At 41.6% G+C, this 19202-nt stretch overlaps 1 protein-coding gene across 1 annotated transcript; it reads right to left on the bottom strand.

Moving 5' to 3' along the window:
• Positions 1-6383: 6383 nt before the first annotated feature.
• On the bottom strand, positions 6384-18806 carry NPBWR1 (neuropeptides B/W receptor 1). The gene is made up of 6 exons (XM_009889192.1): positions 17823-18806; positions 13334-13430; positions 9682-9854; positions 7640-7754; positions 6962-7116; positions 6384-6488 (listed from the first exon to the last, which is right to left on the bottom strand). Exons 1-6 carry the CDS (start codon positions 18804-18806, stop codon positions 6384-6386), a joined length of 1629 nt encoding a protein of 542 aa, XP_009887494.1.
• Positions 18807-19202: the final 396 nt, after the last annotated feature.

Raw genomic sequence — 19202 nt, 5'->3', positions numbered from 1 at the left:
GGTGAACATCCTGACATAAATGGTGAGTAATCTACTTGAAACAGCCATAATGTGACCTGAAATGCCTTTCCGACAGTGCAAAGACTATATTTCCTGCTTAGGTTTTTGAACACTAGGTGACTCCTTGGCTTTTACTTCAGGAAAGTACAGTCAAAGACCTTTCCATCTTCAGCTCAGCTAAAGCAGGTTGCCAGAATCCAGTCAGATCACTGTATTTTTGGTCAGGCAGAACTGCCTCCTGGGGAGCTAGTTGACACAGGATGGAAAAAGCAATCTCAAGGTTTGGACATACCCCAATCAAAGCATTTTAGCAGTCCTTTTTATTTATTTATTCACACTTTGCCAACCCTGAACAGTAGTTCTCCTTTGAAATATACTTCGCAGTAGTTATAGTTTTACAACATATGTTACCTTAGATTTTTGGCATGCATATCTCCATTCTCACCTCATTGATTCTTGAGTTGGTGTCTCTCCTAATGGGGGTAACAAAATTCATCTGTTAGATCACATTCTCAGAAGTATTATTTATTTGTGCTATTTCTCCTTTTTAGCATATTTTAAAAGTGCCAATGTGTGTAGGAGGAAAAAATCAATACACTGTTTGACTAGGAATTCCCTGGGAAATAGAAAGGTATGTAAGATTAACTTGCAGATGCCAATGTTTTTTCTCTTTTACAGTGTTCAGATATTAAGGTGTTCTGAGCGGTACCACAGTAGTATATCCTGAAAGAGCTTTTGAGCTGACATTATTTTGGACGCAAAAGCAATAATGTACATATATACACAACACCAATATTTCCCCCACTTTTATGGTAATTAATACCTATTGTAACCAGTTTATTTTGGATACAACTGCCTTGATAAGTTATATATATTTCCTGTTGCTGTGAATGGTGTAAACTATGCAATTGTATTGTAAGACAAAGGCACCTTCTTGCAGAGGATCACAAAATATTTGTGTGATACCCGGCATAAGCCGACAAGCAACAGTGCTGCAGGGAGTTTACTGAGGCATCTCTTTTCCAAAGCACACGTTGCCCTTGATTATAACCTGACTTCTGAAAATACCTGACTTCTGTTACTATGTTTGCGAGACACCTGCAAAGTGGAGCAAATACTCACTGTGCTCACTCTTGCGCCTCTTTTCCCACAGAGAAAGGAATCTGTCTTTGCAATGCTTCTTTGCATACCCTTTAGTGCTTTAACCTTGTTGCTCAGCCCTGTTGCCGCCTGTCATGTTTCTGTTAGTGATGACGAATTGGCAAACAACCGAATCCATAAGGTGTGACATGCTATGTGGCTCTTTTATCCCTGTTCCCATGCAGGCCAATAATAGGAAAAAATAAAATTGCTTTTAAAAAGTCCTTGGCAGAGGCACTCGGAAATACTTTGTCAAAATAATTTCTTAACAAGTGTAGATTTGTTAAGAACGGGTTTCTTCCCTCAGACACGCCAGCTGCAGTGAGAACTCTTGAGTTCACATTAAGCTCTGGTTAAATTGGGAAAGATCCTTTTGTACCCTGGGAAACTGTTACTTTTGTGGTAGATGAACATGGTCCTTTTTGGAGAGCATGCAGGTAGGCTTTTTGTAAGCACATCCCTACTGCAGCCACTCTCTGCTTTAACATGATACAGAGTTTGGATTTGGCAGTCTTTGGGCTGAATGAGACTGAAGGGAGGATCCCAACTGCACATCTGTCTCCTTGCACTTGGAATTTCTAAACAAAGCATTATTTATTCACCCAAAGGTACAAAGAAAATGTGAAAGGCATGTACCCTTATTTTGGGTTTCCTCCTTGCTTTTTGCCTATGTTCATCACCCGTCCTACGCAAACTCTGTCCTGTTGCTCCTCATTCCTCTAAACACTTGATTTTTTTCTCCTAATCCTAAGCTTAGTGCTGGAAAGAGCAATCATCCTTAGTCTGGCTGTGGCAAAGTCATTGCTTCCACATAAACGTTGCCAAGATTTGCACTTGTGATTTCAAAGTTCTGGTTTTTCTTCCAAACAATATTTAATTTTAAGGGATGGAATATATTGATCAGGGCTGATTTAATTTTTATAGGAAAGAGGTGTTCTAGAAAGTCTTCACAAACTTGCTTTTTTAAAAATATTATTATTATGTAAGAAGTTTTGTGATTTCTTGACTATTCTTTTCTCAGCCGAAGGCTTTTATGAGCCATGTAGGTCTTTACAGGTGACCCAAGGGATTTTCTGAATTGTGGAGGTGTTTTTTTTTTTGTTTTAAATCACTCCATATACTTATTGCTGGATATAAAAAGTGCATACAAACAATTCCTGGAAATGTATTCCTTTGAAAATCTAATAGCAAAGCTCTAGAAAATTTTTCGCTTTGGAAAAGATACTAACTTGTTATGAAACAAGGGAATAAATCATCTTAGATGAAGCAATATTTAAAATAAGAGTGAAGAAAGTGAAAAACTCACCCTTATTAAAAAGTCTATAATTGTACTTCTAGCACTTAGTAATTACGCAGTGCATAGGTTTCTCAGGCATCTGCAATTACTATTAATTTTTTTAAGTAGAATTATAAATATATAAAAGAATCATTCTTATCTGTAGTTTTCTACTTAGAATATAATAGCTACAGTTTTGCACATGTAACATGCAATACAAACACCAAACCTGAAAATTGATTTTTTTAACAATGGTAACTGCAGCGTATTGTCAAAATATTTTCTGGTTAAACTTTGTGTTAGAAAGTGAATAAAAGTGGAGTAGAGACTGCATTTTAACTTCAGAACAATTTAATTAACTGCAGTATGAAGGGAGTTGGAAGCACAGTGACTGGACCCAGCCATTGCAACAAAGTTTGTGGGAAAGTGATTGGAAATTGTATATAAGATTTGGGTTATTTTCATTAGTTTAGTAAATCATTTAAGTTGGCTGATTTCTTACGCAGATTAGTGTTATCATATTTAGTACTTAGCCACATTCTTTTTGTTCATAGGATTCTTTTTTCTCTGCAGTTTTGTAAAAAAAAAATAAATCATATGGTTATCCATAATTTCCTCACCTAATGTTATAACTTTTCTCATTTATTAAGTGTTTAGTAGTGATTTTTTAAGGACAAGGAAGGTGAGGCTTGGTTAAATTATATAGAAACACTTCTCATTTTATTAAGCAGATATCTTTTACCAACATTTAATTGTTCATGCAGTTGCTAAAGGTTACATAATATGCATTTTTAGCCACATATATTTACAAATATGGCATCTGGTAATTTTTCGTTGCATGTTAAGAAGTCTCATAACCCTTGTCCGATAATTGCATTGGGTTCCTTAAGCTGTGTGCAGCATCCCCAGCGTGGGAGCACCTGAGAACCATTCTTCTCCCCATTCCTATTAACTTCAGCGAACTTCAGGTCAGATTCTCTTTTAACAGTTTGTTGCAAGATGTTTTTTCTGAGTACAAACACATTTTAGCAGTGAAAGAAGCAGAAGTTCTTAATTTATGCCACAATTTCTTTTTCCATCCCTGAAGAATTAACATTTCTGCTGCTTTCCTTTCCTTTCCTTTCCTTTCCTTTCCTTTCCTTTCCTTTCCTTTCCTTTCCTTTCCTTTCCTTTCCTTTCCTTTCCTTTCCTTTCCTTTCCTTTCCTTTCCTTTCCTTTCCTTTCCTTTCCTTTCCTTTCCTTTCCTTTCCTTTCCTTTCCTTTCCTTTCCTTTCCTTTCCTTTCCTTTCCTTTCCTTTCCTTTCCTTTCCTTTCCTTTCCTTTCCTTTCCTTTCCTTTCCTTTCCTTTCCTTTCCTTTCCTTTCCTTTCCTTTCCTTTCCTTTCCTTTCCTTTCCTTTCCTTTCCTTTCCTTTCCTTTCCTTTCCTTTCCTTTCCTTTCCTTTCCTTTCCTTTCCTTTCCTTTCCTTTCCTTTCCTTTCCTTTCCTTTCCTTTCCTTTCCTTTCCTTTCCTTTCCTTTCCTTTCCTTTCCTTTCCTTTCCTTTCCTTTCCTTTCCTTTCCTTTCCTTTCCTTTCCTTTCCTTTCCTTTCCTTTCCTTTCCTTTCCTTTCCTTTCCTTTCCTTTCCTTTCCTTTCCTTTCCTTTCCTTTCCTTTCCTTTCCTTTCCTTTCCTTTCCTTTCCTTTCCTTTCCTTTCCTTTCCTTTCCTTTCCTTTCCTTTCCTTTCCTTTCCTTTCCTTTCCTTTCCTTTCCTTTCCTTTCCTTTCCTTTCCTTTCCTTTCCTTTCCTTTCCTTTCCTTTCCTTTCCTTTCCTTTCCTTTCCTTTCCTTTCCTTTCCTTTCCTTTCCTTTCCTTTCCTTTCCTTTCCTTTCCTTTCCTTTCCTTTCCTTTCCTTTCCTTTCCTTTCCTTTCCTTTCCTTTCCTTTCCTTTCCTTTCCTTTCCTTTCCTTTCCTTTCCTTTCCTTTCCGACAAATTCCCCTTGCAGAATCAGTGGGAGGCATTGTTGTGCAGAGTGTGTTACAGTCTCCTAAAAGTAGATGAGGGAGCAACAGAAGAACAGCTGACACTGCAATAAAGAGCGTGTCTTTCCTTGATCCCATTTTAGTGGTATCATAAACTTGATTGTGGCAGTTCAGAAGACGAGAGGATGTTGGAGGGAATGCACTGTGAAGTCTGACTGTATGATGTGGGTACGGTAAAGACTTCATAAAAGTAGAAGAAATTGGTTTTGCAGAGCATCTGTGAACTTGTAAAGAGAGACTGATGAGGTATGGCTGATGGGCCAGAGATAAGGACACAAGGAAAGGAAGGTCCTGGCCTAACATCCTCAATAAACGACATCTGGGCCTGAGAAACAGCACCAGAACCTGGACTCCCCCACAGCAACATGTGAGACTGACCTTAACCGGTGTTGCCTATTTGCAGCAGATGTAGAGTTAATTTAAGGTAGCATGTAGGTCCTGATTAATAAAGTCACATATTGGGTGACCAATGGCATCATATATCACCCTATTTGTCTTTCAAGTGTTATGGTAAGCTAGAATAGGTATTCACCCTTGCTGTAGGAATTTTCTTACCCACCTCCTTTGAATCAGCCGGTGAGTGGATGGAAAGCATTGCCTTCGCTGTCAGCTCTAACTGGTGTGTGGGATGGGGCCCTGTTGGTGTGCAGCAGGGAGGGTTGCCTGCTCTGGCTTGCTAGAGAGCTGCTTCTGTTCTTCTCATCAGTAATCTCTTCTGAATTTGCAGACCATCATTTGGAAAGAAGTCTGGATTCATCCACAACTTTGGAGATGATCAGACTTTGCACTTCCTGTATTCGCTTTGCTTTTCCAGCCTTTATGGTGCTTTAGAACTTCTTCCTTTATCCACTTATTCCTTTTGCCTCAAAGAGACTAGGTTTAATTTTATTCATGGTCAAACTCTTAGTGTTTTGCAGACTGGCCAGCCCAGCAGAACCCTATTGGGGCCACTGTGTGCTCTCCTTGTACAAACAATAAAAATGATTGGGAAAGGTTTCTATTTCTGCCCCGCCAGATTTAATTCTGACAGGTAGCGATGCATGCCACCCGCCCACACACATGGTATAATAATGTCCTTGGAAACAGTTATACATCACCATATCGAGCAATATAAGACTTGTTGGAAACAGACTACTTGGTAAAACAGACTGTTGGTTTGATCCAAAATGTTAATTCTGAAATAGTGTGGGTTTTTTTTTCTGGAAATCCAGCATTTTACAATGGATTTTTTTTTCTTGAATACTTTTAGCTGCAGTAATGTGACTCAATGGTAGCAGTTCTTCAAAACACAAAAAATTTAACTATGCAGCATAACCACTGAGTGCCACTTCACAGAGGGAAGGAAATTGGCCACCTTGGATTTAACTAGCTTTGAACAAAAGTCCAGTAATCAATACAGCAGAAGTTCAAAAGGTGATCACTAGCAACCATGGGGCCTATTGGAGTGATTTCTGCATTGATCTTTCTGCTTTATATTCCAGCTTGGCCTGGTTGATTTAACTGTGTTCTAAGTTATTTGTACCAGGATTAATTTCTCTGAGTAACATTTTTTGATGCCTTTTTGATTTTAGTGGAGTTTAAGTAAGAGTCAGCAGAACTCTTCATCACACAAAAAAAATTGTCAACGGAGTTGAAGTTCGTTCTGAGCTTTTTGAGAACTGCAATTTTGGAGATGACTTCCAACATTTTGGTATTCTCTTTAGCACACATTGCCTGTGTGAATGAACAAGTGTATCAGATGAGTATCAAAGCCTTAGAAGAAGGGAAAGATTATTGTACTCTTTTGAATCCTTTCCTTTTAATCCTGCAGTGCTGCTTAGAAAACAGGTTTGGTGGTTGTTTTTTTAGAGAATAGCTAGCTGGCTTCTTCCACTGTACGAAATTCTCACACTTAGTTGTCCAAAGGTCCCATCACATGTTGCAGCGCCAGAAATGAAAAATGATCTATCACATTAGCTCTTGCTGATACTTTGGTAGCTTTAGCTCATCGCAGAGAACAATTGTCAAACTGTAAGGCCCATGAAATATGAAGACAATAGCTTCTATAGGTACCTAATATAAAGCACATGAAAGTTTTATATAGTATATTGCTGCTATGTCACTATGCCAACCAGAAATTAGCCTTGTTATTTCTTTAGCTGAAGAACCATTTTATAGCACAGCCTCAGTGACTGAGGCATAAAAGCCCACATGCAATTTTTCAGATTCAGTTTTAAGGTGAATTTAATGCAGAAGTGGAATGTAGATCTTGGAAAATAAACGTCTCTTCTGAGGCATGGAGGGGAGCAGACTCATGTTCCTTTCAGGCTTTCAGGAGACCAGTGTCCTCAGGTAAGCAGGACAGTGGCTGTCTTTTTTAGGTTGCAGATGCTCTTGTGAGGCTTTTCATTTTCTGTAAGTGGGTAAATGTCCACCCCAATAACCCAGACTGGTTAGCATCTCTGTGCTACCATAGTATCAGCAGTAAGTAACAATAATCAACCAACAGTGCCACATGCTAGCATTTTTCTACTGATTTTACTTACTTCCAGTATGTAAGGATGCAACACAGAAGCAATGCACCTCAGAGCCAGAGCTAAGGAGCGCTCACTCATCAGGTGCCAGGTAGTGTAGCCTCCATTTCTCCTCTTGGGAAAGGGGTCTGCTACCACACATGCATGTTGTAGGATTTCCATCCAACCTAAATATACATTACAGTATTTAAGGGGATTGTACGAACATCTAAGCCTGTAATAAATTTATAAAAAGGGATTACGTTGTCGTCTATTCATGTATTCAAATTCTACTAACTGTATCCAAGCCCATTGTACCACTTACAGCTCCCAAAAATTCTGCCAGATATTTAAATGGTTACAAACCTTCCTCCTTAGCAGAAGCATATAATTTTTTTTTCTTAAAGCACACCTTAAAAAATTCGTTTTGGACATTTCCTCTAAAGAAAATCACCATTTTTCTTTAAGGACTTGAGAGTTATGGTTGAGGATCTATGAAAAGAGAATTTAAATTTCAGATCAAAAAAGAGTTTTAATCTAGATTTAAATTACTTGTGTGATTTCAGCAGACTGTTCAACCATTCAAACAATACCTGTTATAAAGTACCCATCTCCAAAATTTTTAAATGCTTACGCATTTGTGCCATTTTATATATAGTTTACAATAAAAAGCCCGGTATTTTCTTGTTTCCCCTGGCTAATCTATATTACTTTTGGCATATCCTACAACACGGCGTCCGAATTTGCTCTCAGGAGCATTTTTTGTCTTTGACTCCGGTTTAGAAAAACCGTGGTGGCTTAGTGAAGAACCAGTGCCATCTAGGGGCTGAAAGGAAGGGAAGTGTTCAAAACACTAAATACAGCCTGGGAATAATAGGAACGAGGGACAGAATAAAGGGAAATAACGGAAGAAAATCCAGCTACGGAAGAAAATAGTGGGAAGCACAGCACAGACACCCAAATCCTTACAGCTTGGGCTCCTCAGGGCTGCCCTGGCTTGGGGAATGGTGGGGAGGAAAGATAGCTTCTGCCTACCAAACCTGCCTTTGCTTGGTGTCATCTGCTCAATGCTTCCCCAAACCAGGCCCTCCACAGAGCTGATTGATCGGGAGTGGGAACGCGCAGGAGGAGATGGGTCCTCAGCTGCATCCAGACATCACACCTCTTGGTATTTAAGAGTATTACACATTTTAAGAAGATGCTTATAAAGAAATAGAAAAACACCAAACAGCTTTGGGATCACATCTTTAGAAAATTCTGATCTAAGCTCTGTTTTTGATATATATATATTTTTATTCCTTTCTTAAAGTTATTTTGGTATCCTACTTCCGTTTATCATGTTTTTGAGTAAAATTCGGGAAAAGACACCTTACATCATAGAAAAAAATGCATGTTCTGTGTCGAGAATGATAGCAGTTACTCGAGTTTCCACTCAGTGCACTCTGAATGTGTTGCATTTGAACTCCCTCTGGTGGTATAAAGGTTTTGTAAGTACACAAAGGTTTTGGAAGCACTTGTGGAGCTTCAAATGACATAGTTTTAACAATGAGCTGATAGTTTGTGATTTTTCTTCATACTTCCTAAAAATGGCTACATTTACATGGCAGAAGATGGGGGGGGAAAGGCAAATATATAAAATTTCTGTAGAGTTTTTTTTTTTTTTTCATTTTGTAATGCAAAAAAAGAAGTTGGTGATTTTTTTTCTCACTCGAGACACAAATGCATAAGGTTACCTTGGGTTGCAGTCATGCTTTACATTGGCAAAGCACAATTATAAAACTTTCTCTATTGTCCGCAGTGGAACTACTTTGAAAGAGAAAGAAGCCAGACAAGTTGAGAAGGCTGGGGACCACTCTAACTGAGTGTCTGGGGTTGAGGTAAAACAGGACCGATTTTGTTCAGTAACTTTGCTTCTTAACTGGGCCTCTTCTAACTACTGAAATTAACAGCACATTGTGCAGACACTGTTCTCCCTCAGAGTGCCATCGAATGGTATGCAGAGAGGCACTTGCTTATGCTTATTGCTATAACAGCCAAGGGCAGATAATTTTGTTATATGCCCCGTTGGAGGGTTGGTAGCGGAAAAGCGTAGAGGTGTGGCACTTGTGGGGAGAAGTGGACAGGACAGGTGACCCAAAACTGACCAACAGGGTATTCCATCCCATCTGCCTCATGCTCAGTATAAAAGCTGAGGGATCAAAGGGTCAGGTGTCTTTCATCAATGGCTGGTGCCTGAGGAGGACTCTGCGTGTTTGTCTGCCTTTGATCCCGATCCTGAATCTAGATCTAGAAACCAGTTCCTGTCAGTCACTGAGTCCAGTCGGGACTCCCCCAGTGCCAGCCAGTGATGTGATTATCATCCTGGGAGCTTGATACAGTTTTGTATATATTTCATTATTTTCTTTTAATTTTATTATTAATATTTCATTAAAGTAGTTTTGTTCCTTCTAAACTCATACGTCTCTTTTTCCCTCCTCTGCCTCTCTTTTTGAAGAGAGGTGGGGGGGAGTATCTGTCAGTCCCATCTGGGGTGCCCCATGTCCCCAGTGGCCGGTCCGTCCCAAACCACGACAGGTTTATTGGCTCCCAACGTAGGGTATGAACAGAGCTCAACCAGAGCTGTGATAGATTGCCTGAATCGGCTGGTCTGCAAGATCCTTACTCTTACCTGAGAGCAATTAACCCTCAGACAGAGTTAATTAAGGAATCATTTCCTTGGCATGGCTGGGCTGCTCATGTAAGCAGCTGCTTACCAGAATGAGTAAAAAGGTCTCAGTCTGCTTCTTTTTTAGTGAAAATTTGTCTACACTGTACATGTGAACACGCAGAGTCAATATTAGACCAAATGTTGGTCTGTCAAATTCAAGGCTGTAAACTTCTGCTTCATATGCTGTCTGCACTGGATGAATATCAGGTCCTTTTTGCTCTTTGATTAATTAGTAATTAATTTAAGTACCTGTTTTTTCTAAAAGATGGGATGCTATTCTGTTCAATTATTTATGTAGTTGAAATTGCTGAGGCCCCATAGGAATGGTCTCTGGAAAAGGTGTTTTTCTGTATTTCTAGGCTCTGGAAATTCCAGAATTTCTGAACTCATTGAGGAAAACTCCATCTGCTTAAATATAACTAGATAAAACTCAGTGCATCCTTCATTTAAGAGGAAGTACCTATTGCAAAAATCTTTCTAAAAATATTTTACCTAAAAATAAGGTATTAATCTGCTTTAGAAATGGGAATACTTAGTTTGGCTAAGCACAAGAAAACTGTGGAGTATTTTGTTCTCAGAAGTTTTATTAAAAAAAATAATCATTTAGCTGATTAAATGGAGCAGAAACTGGAAACACGCCAGGGGAGAAATAAAAGAAATTGATTCTTAGAGACTTAGGAATTAGGAAAATATTTGAAATGTCTTTAGGCTGGCTTGTAGAGTCAATCTAAACAAAACATTATTTCATGAAATAAAATGCTCCTTTCTCAGGATGGACTTTTCCTTACCAGATGTGCCAAACAGGAGACACCTGCAGGAACCATCCAGATGTACTACAGGGATCACAAATCTGCCCATGTCACAGTCAAGTGCATGGACAGTGTTTTTAAGACTTCAGCTTGTTATGCCGGTGACACACAGCCCAAACAGCAAGTCAGGGAGGAGTTGAGTGACATTTCATGTCCCATTAAGTTTTTTAAATGTGTATATATAAAAATATATGTATATATCAGTCTAGATATATAAATATATATTTGTATATAATTATATATTATAATTGATATATCTGCTCTAAGCATTTGTACATGGCCTGTTATCAACTGTTCAGAACTAGGAATTAGGGGGCAGATACTGGATTTCCTGGTACCTTTCAGAGTGAGAACTTCTTGAAGCTGGATTGTGAATTTTCGTGATGTTATGTGGATGTGTGTATGTCAGCACCTCAGTTAGGTCAGGAAAGCGCTTTTGAAGTAAATCTTCTGATTATTCCCCCTTACCACCCTTTGATCCATTCTGCAGAGCAGCCTACAAACATGTCAACTGAAGTCCTTTTGGATGAACTGCAAGCAGCACGTGCAATCAAGGAGCACAGCTAATGTGTTGCAACAGCTAATGCAACTGTGCAGCCAGACCACAGCTAGTCCAGGGTAGAAATGCGCTCAGCATCGACTCTGGGCTCTTAACACCAGTCATAAGAACAGATCTGTTCTGATTACACTTAATGTTAATACAGACAAAGCCCAGTGTCTCCCTTCCTGGGCCCAAACACAGAGATCACTTTAGCCTGACATCCTATGATTCTCCTCTGATGCTGTGTCCTTCCCCTGACATCTGCCTGCTTCTTCCTGATGTGCTGCTCCTGACTTCAGGGCAGCTTTATGCTGTGGAACAAATCATTAAAGAGGTGCTTGAAAGCCACTAAAATACAACTGATCGATAGAGGTGCAAAACTTAATGGGTAAGTGATGTGGAGATGACAGCGGAGGTGCTGTTTTGAGGGCTGCTTTGGACACCCAGTGCTGCAGTGTATCTGGAACATGAAAAATAGCATGGCATGATCTATCGCTTACATTATGCCAGCTTTCAGGGCTAGAGGCACTGCAAAAGCTGATATGGAGAAAAACACCTTGCCTGACCTGAGTGCCTAAATCCTCCGCTGTCAGAGCAATCTGCTGAGGGAGCCCAAGAGAGCACAGAGATTGGTAGCGGTCAATGGCAGCTCCAGGTTTGGGGTAGTTGGCTCAGGAGTGGCCAGACAATTGTGCTGTTGCTGGACAGTATGCAGGCTAATTTTAAAAAAATTAATAGAGAACTCATTGGCCTGAAGGAATAGCTGGTTTTCAGTGACCAGAGGTCCCAGTGTGACTCAGCCACTGAGGGAAATGTGTACTCAGGGTTTCTACCTGAAGGGGTGCTTAGTCACACACAGTGTTACTCTCTGGGTCTCTATAGCTTGCTATATATAAACTATAGGGAGCTGTTAATGAAAAGCCATGCATGTGTGTCAGAAGCCAAGGTCTTGAGGAGATTTCGTGCTGACAGCCTACAACAAGCTGATGGCCTGGTTCTGTTTAATCACATTATTTGTGGGGGGGAAAGCTGAATACCCACTTATACCCTGTTCCCTCCTACCTTGGCTTATGAGGCCTTACTGCCGTCACACTGGCTCTAGATAAAGAGTATACAATATCAAGCCTATGGGTCTGAAGACTATGTGGAGGTATGTACCTCGCAGATGAAAGGCAAGCTCGGGCTGCTGACTAAACCATCTGGATGCAAAGTGACCTGTTGCATCTCACCTGACACCTGTGGTGCTGGATGAGGATGTTACACAGGGCCCCAAGCACTGAGGGTTCCCTTTACCTATCCACACTGCCACGTCTGGATAAAAAGGATGCGAAGGAACTTATGGATGCCACATGGTTTTACATGTTGATCGCACACGCGCAATCACTTACTTGCATTGCACATACCTTCTTTTCTTCACTATGCTTTGTGGTGTGTGCTGCTGTATTAATTTTACAACTACTTTATAATTTTCATAGTTTTAAGTGGGTTATATTTTCCTGCTGGTCAGCTTTAGGTGTTGTACCTGATTAGTTTTATGGCCTGTACGTGTTAGCTTCTTTTCTCGGTTTCCATGTGTGGGCTGCCTGTTACCAGTGTAAGCGATAATGCTTCGAGTATCTCCACTTTACAGGCCCCTGTCAATTAATGGAGTGCCTGGGCTCTGTGCTTGAGGCTGTTAGCAGAGCTACTTGTTTGCCATCCTCTACTGCATCACAGCCCCTTCTTGGTCCCAGAAGTTTGCCCATCCCCGCTCTCCGCAGAGCAAGGCACCTGGTATTATACAGGTGTATCCTCCTGGTACTCTAACCACAGCCCTGAGAATACAGCCCTGGTCCATCTTGCTCCCCCCCAGACAATCACACACACACACAAAATTTGCTGCGTGCTTTTGGGCAGTGGCCAACAGTTCAAAATGCTGGGCTTAACACCAGGCAGGGTGATACAAACAGCATGAGGATGAGGCACAAGTAGCCAGAAGATGCCTCTGTGGGACTGACTTTACTTATGCACGGATATCTGCAGCTGTGCCCCAACTCTACAAAGTGGCCCAGACCAGGATGATCTGCTCAGCAGCACCTGTAAGTGAACTAAAACCACGAGCCGCTGTTGTGCTTGCCTGTACGCACCATACTGGGGAAAATGGCTTGGGGAAAAGCTGTTGTGTGCATGGCTGTGAGCCTCAGCACTGGGGTCTTTTACTTGTCTCCATCTGGAGAAGGTTTACTCTTTCATTCCTGGCCTGCCTGGCTTAGCTGGGAGCCTATAAAATGGTTGCTGTTAGGTAAAGTAGTAGGCAGTAGCAGGGCTGGGGTTGTCTCAGCTATATTGTCTTCTTGGGAAGCTCATACCCACACTGAGGGTGCCACTGCCCATCTGGATCTGCAGATCATCCTGGATTTGCTTCCAGCTGGAAATGCAGGTACACTCAAGAGCAAAAGTTACTAACTAAATGGGATTAGTTACTTTGCTTTTTCTTATAGAAACATCCAAAGCAATTTCCATCAGGCAGGATAGTGGTGGCCTGACTGCAACTTCTCTTGCTCCCACTTCAATATCATGAAAAAAGTCCACCTTTTAAAAATTTTAAAATTCTATTATATTTAGTTATCTAATCAGTTTTTCTGTTTTCTCTGCTTTCCTCCTGGAAGTCTATATCTAACATCTGCAGTATCAGGTGCAGCTTACAGTTGTGCTGTGTGGAAAATGGATTTATTTTTTATTTTACTCATTTTCATACATATAAAATACTTCCTTAGAGCAACTATACTGTCTCGAGGTGTGACACTGCTAAATTTCATTATAGCTGGTTAAGCATGGGCTAAACATGAGCATAAACCCCTCCTCTGGAAAAGAAGTGGAAATGTTTAAGGGGAGCAAATTTGTTGAGATATTACCCTCTGTTGATGCTCTGGGAGCCAAAGTTTGGCTTCTGTAGGAGTGGCTGAGGGAACTGGGGTTGTTTAGCCTGGAGAAAAGGAGGCTGAGGGGAGACCTTATCACTCTCTCAACTACCTGAAAGGAGGTTGTAGTGAGGTGGGGATCAGTCTCTTCTCCCAAGTAACAGGCGATAGGACAAGAAGAAATAGCTTTAAGCTGTGCCAGGGGAGGTTTAGGGTGGATATTAGCAAAAATTTCTTCACCGAAAGGGTTATCAAACATTGTAACAGGCTGCCCAGGGAAGTGGTTGAATCACCATCACTGGAGGGATTTCAAAGATGTGTAGATGTGGTGCTTAGGGACACGATTTATTGGTGGTTTTGGCAGTGTTAGGTTACCAGTTGGACTCGATGATTTTAAAGGTCCTCACCAACCTAGACAACTCTGTGATTCTATAGAGCACCAGGTCATCCTTGCTGACCAGCAGTGCTGAAGATATAACCTCTCTCTCTCCTGATGAATGCTGGTTTTGGTCACATTTGGACTCCCCCAGAATGTTCTGTTTTCCAAACAAAACGGGTGTATGATGGAAGAAGAAATACGTATCACCTGTTTTAGTGAGGAAGTTCTGCAAGATCAGAAGGGGTATTGCTTACTACTCAGCACCCTCCCCCGGCTGTCCAGGCTCAACTTCCTCCTCCAAGGAGATGCCCACCTGCAACGCCTGCAGCAAGACAGGCTCCAGTCTGACCTCCCACACATGGCACGGACTCTGAAGACAACACAGCCATGCAATGGGAGTCTTGCCCGATGCATGAATTTGAGATGAGCACCTGCATCAGAGCTGGGCTCTCACTCAAGTCTCAGCCTATTCTGTGATTAGCAATCATGGGAAAACTTCAGGTGGTTTGGGAAACACTGAATTTTTGTCATATATTCATCCTACTTTAAAGAACAGGTAAGATGTGGCTTCAGAGTGAAAAGGACTTTAGGGAAGGATTGTTTTTACCCCTTGAGATGTTCTGTTTGCATTTTTATGTTTCTGATACAAAAAAAAAAAAGACAAGCAGCACAAGATAATTGGTAGTGAAATTTGTTAATAGATAGCACTTCTCCTATTTTCCCCTATGGACAACAGGAATTGAGTATGGGTAAGACAAAAGGATGAGATACTGAGTATGAGCAAAGGCATACTTTAAAATACTTCCTAAGAAATAGGAAGATTTTAAAGAAATCTCTTTCCATTGATCTAGATTAGACTGTTTGTTTGTTTTTTAAAAACTTGAACCAGATTATATTGTTCAGGGGCAGTTAAAATATTGGTATTCAAAACTAGATAAAAATGAAATACAAATCAGACTGTTCTTATAATCTACTGTTAATATCAGTTGAGCAGCTCAGAGACACATTTGCTGTAAAGGTACAGGCTAGGCTTTGCAGAAGCACAGTAAATCTACTTCAGTGTCAATAACATTTCTGGGGTAAATAGAAACCCCAATAGGTGATGAGATAAATGTGACTGCGTAGCAGCTTGATCAAAATGTTCAGATGGTCGCTATCAGGAGCAGTGCTCAAATCTGTGCCACTCTCTGAGGTTTGGCAGAGAACCATATGTCACTGTCATTCTTGAGTCCGAAGGGAAGGATCAGCGACCAACAAGAGCACAGAGATCTTGAAAATGTCTTTTGTGAGAATAATACTGTTTACTTTTAAAACTGTGTGCAGTCTTTACATGAGTAATGTTGTTGTGGACATGATGGCTTAAGGATACAAGAGATGTGGTGTGTGTGTACAGACGAGCAGCCTAAGCGAAGATAGGCATTGCTACTTGGCCCGTACAGAGTAACATCTTTCTCCATGGCAAGTGACTGACCATGGAGAAGCATCATTACAATCTACAAGACCAGCTGAAACAGCAAGCAGCTGGTGGGAAAAGTTAATTATCTATTGTTTCAGGCAGAAAGATGAAGTGAGAGACACCAGTTCCTGCAGCACACTTTTGTATGTGATGTGGAAATGGGTATTCCACACCTTTTGGGCTTGCTCTTTCAAAAGCCAGCTTCTATGTCTGGTGGAAGTCAATCATACACCCTCCAATGAAACAGAATTAGACACTGTTGTGCCCCAAAGGAATCCTTTCGTTTCCATGACAGCTAGACTGGGTGTTGAAATTGGCACTGACCATATCAGATAACATTAATGGCTTGTGAGAAGAAATTATTTAATCATCAGCCCAGTTAAATGGCATTATAATGTACCAGGGTTTGTATAATTGCTAAAACCTGCAAGTAAAATTTTTATTTGGAGTTTCTTTGGAAGGGTTTAGCAACAGAAACTTTCCACATGGCTATGGCAGAACTTTATACCACAGCAGTGGGAAGGGGCCTGGTGCAAGGTGTCTCAGGAGGCACCTGCAACCCTAAGCATGTGCCACACGAGTCCTTATGCACCTCATGAAACCCATCATCCCTTCCTGTGTAGGTGGAAATGTAATTCCTTAACTGCATTTCCCTATCTCTGTATTTTGTGGAGGGGGAAATACATAACAAAATTTGTGTTACACTGATTTGGCATCTGCTGCAGGGAGGAACAGGGAAGAGCACTAAGACGAGAAATGTTAAGTTACTGCAAGTGTTTTCCCAGTCTTCCACATTTTTTCAGTTTTCCTTAGAGGGTTGAAAGAGGAGAGAAGAGGAAAAAACCTCCTCATGCAATGCTTGCAAAAGTGAATTCTAGTGAAACTTTCATTGACCCTCGCTCCCCTCCCCTGGATAAAATTAAGCTAAATTTTGTTTTTGTTCTTTTACTTCCTCTGTCCTTCTCAAGAGAAATATTAATAAATCTTATCAGCAAGCAGAGCACTAGTATGTGAGAGACTGTTAAAAATAACCTAACCAGTGCATTTCAGGGACATGGTTTAGCGGTGATTTTGGCAGTGTTAGGTTGATGGTTGGACTCGATGATCTTAAAGGTCCCTTCCAACCTAGACAATTCTATGACTCTGATTCTATATGTTATTTGTGATTTGCAAGGAAGATGTCAGAATTATTCCCCATTTTCAACAAATCCATGTTCAACAAATCCTTTTCAAACCCTTAAAGTCTAACTTCTTCTGAAAATACTTCTGATTCTGTTTTCTAGGACCAAAATTAAAACAAAATAAAAAAAAAATCTGTATGTGCAAGGAGATTGCCCATAAACATATGATGAACAAAAAAGTAAACACCACTTCAAGTGCAAACAACAGCTGAAAATTTTGCAAACTACAGCTACCAACTACACTGTTAGGCTATTTTCCACCGCAAGTGGTTCTAAACCCATATCTGTGTTTTTTATTTACTAGTGAGGGCTTGCTCTTTCTTGCTTAAAGCCAGACTGTAGTCTCTCTTGCCTGTTCTCACAGATTTTGACTACATTATCTCAGTCCCCAGTGAAATGAAATAAGCTCAATACCTTGGTTTATTCCTTATCCTTTGGAGCTGTGCCCTTTTCAATATTGCTAAGTTTGCAAGACTTTTGGTAATCACATCCTGTGGATACGAAAGAGGCCGAGGAATCATTAAGCCGGACACCCAATGACACACCTTTATTGGTCTTTACAAATCACCAGTAATGGAGACAGTCATGTGGCTTGAATTCACAAAGCATTACCTTTAAAAAGGGACCTGCTGCAGCTCTGTGAGCTACAAACATAGGACAGAAAGCACATTAAAGGGAATAGATTTAAAAAAAAAAAAAAAAGAAAAAAAGCTGGGTAAGGGATGGAGAGCAGTGCAGGAAAGCTGAGAAATCTCCGCCTGTCCCCAGTTTGTGTCTTGGGCAGTGAGACAATCTGAAGCCCTGTGGGCTGTCAGAAGGAGGCTGGAGAGAAAGCACTCTCTGGGCTGGAGTCACTCAGGAAGAGCAGATGACTGTGAGAGGGACACAGGAGGGGACAGAGTGTTGGCTTTATGTGGTGGTTCTGCAATCTATCAGTTTACGAAAGCTCCTCCGGAAACTGTCATCCAGAAAGGCGTACAGGAAAGGGTTGAAGCAACTGTTGGCATAACTCAAGCTAGTGATGAAGTAGGAAATCCCAATGATGAGTGGAGTTTGTGGGATGTCTGTGGTGAGGGCCACCACTGTGCTAAGGTGATAGGGTGTCCAGCAAAACAGGCATACAGCCAGGATGACAACCACCATCAGTGTCACTTTTTTTTTGGCTTTGTCCAGGGCTTTTGCATTGCTATGGAGGTGCACGCGTCTCAATCTGCACAGCATGGTGGTGTAGAGGATGCAGATGGTGGACACTGGGATAGCAAAGCCTAAAATAAGGGAGTAGATACGACTGCCTTTCCACCACATGCTCTCAGGTTGGGGGAACACAAAGACACACTGGGAACGCCCCTGCTCTTTGTGTATCTTCGCAAAGACAGTGAAGGGCAGGATGATGACTGTGACAAAGGACCAGACGCAGAGGCTCACAATCTTGGCTGCTCGATAGGTGCGGTAGGACATCTTCCTAGACTTGGTGGTGGCTACCACAACCAGATAGCGGTCAATGCTCATGACAGTGAGGAAGTAGATGCTGGAAAAGGTGTTGTACTGGTCTATAGAGATGATAAGCTTGCACATGAACTCTCCAAAGGGCCACTGCAGGAGCAGGTAGTCAACAATGTTGATGGGTAGCACCAAGGTAAAGAGCTCGTCAGCAATGGCCAGGTTGAGGATGAAGATGTTGGTGACCGTTTTCATCTTTGGGGCTTTGAGGATTACATAGATGACAGCAGTGTTGCCTGTCAGCCCCACAGCACAGATTACAGAGTAGATGACAGGCACCGTGAGGTAGAAGCTGGGGCTCAGGGGGGGAACAGACATATTCAACCCCACATCCCCTCTTCCGGAACAGTTCCCGGGCCCATCCACACATGAGGAATTGGTCTCAGGGAGGGAGAAGTTCTCCATGGCCACAGGATAGGGTGGCCAGGCCCACTGGTGATGGGAACAACTTGGAAGTGAGGGAAGAAAGGCGAGACCACTGCTCTTCTCAATCCCGTCTCCTCCGGCGCATCCAGCCACCGAGATCTCCCATGTGCCACCCGCTGCTGACCTGCCAGGATCAAGAGGAGACCACAGAGGGCTTAGCCAGCAGTGCAGGGTCTCACCATCACCCCAAAGTGGGGATCCCCAAAGCAGGGATGGTGCTCCATGGGCTGCACCTTACTTCTGCTGGCACCGATGGGTACTGTGTGGGGACAGGACCGAGCCCTGGACTCCCCCAAAGTGACCATCCCAAGGTGACAGCGCTTACCTGGGAACCCAGTGGTCTGCCTCAGCCGCTTCCCCCACCGCCCCTCCACG

This window comes from Charadrius vociferus, unplaced genomic scaffold (assembly GCF_000708025.1).
Source record: "Charadrius vociferus isolate BGI_N301 unplaced genomic scaffold, ASM70802v2 scaffold347, whole genome shotgun sequence".
NCBI classification, from domain to species: Eukaryota; Metazoa; Chordata; class Aves; order Charadriiformes; family Charadriidae; genus Charadrius; species Charadrius vociferus.
This window is presented reverse-complemented; position numbering and strand designations above follow the sequence as displayed.

Bases quoted from the DNA above. Each gene is read 5' to 3' on its own strand.
- NPBWR1 (XM_009889192.1), bottom strand. From the start codon at position 18,806: ATGGAGAACTTCTCCCTCCCTGAGACCAATTCCTCATGTGTGGATGGG. The intron at 7,755-9,681 runs GTAAGCAGCTGC...CCTTCCTTTCAG, and splicing joins AGACCTTTTTACTCATTCTG to CCCCTAGATGGCACTGGTTC. The intron at 6,489-6,961 runs GTAAGTAAAATC...GCTTTATATTAG, and splicing joins TGCATCCTTACATACTGGAA to GTACCTATAGAAGCTATTGT.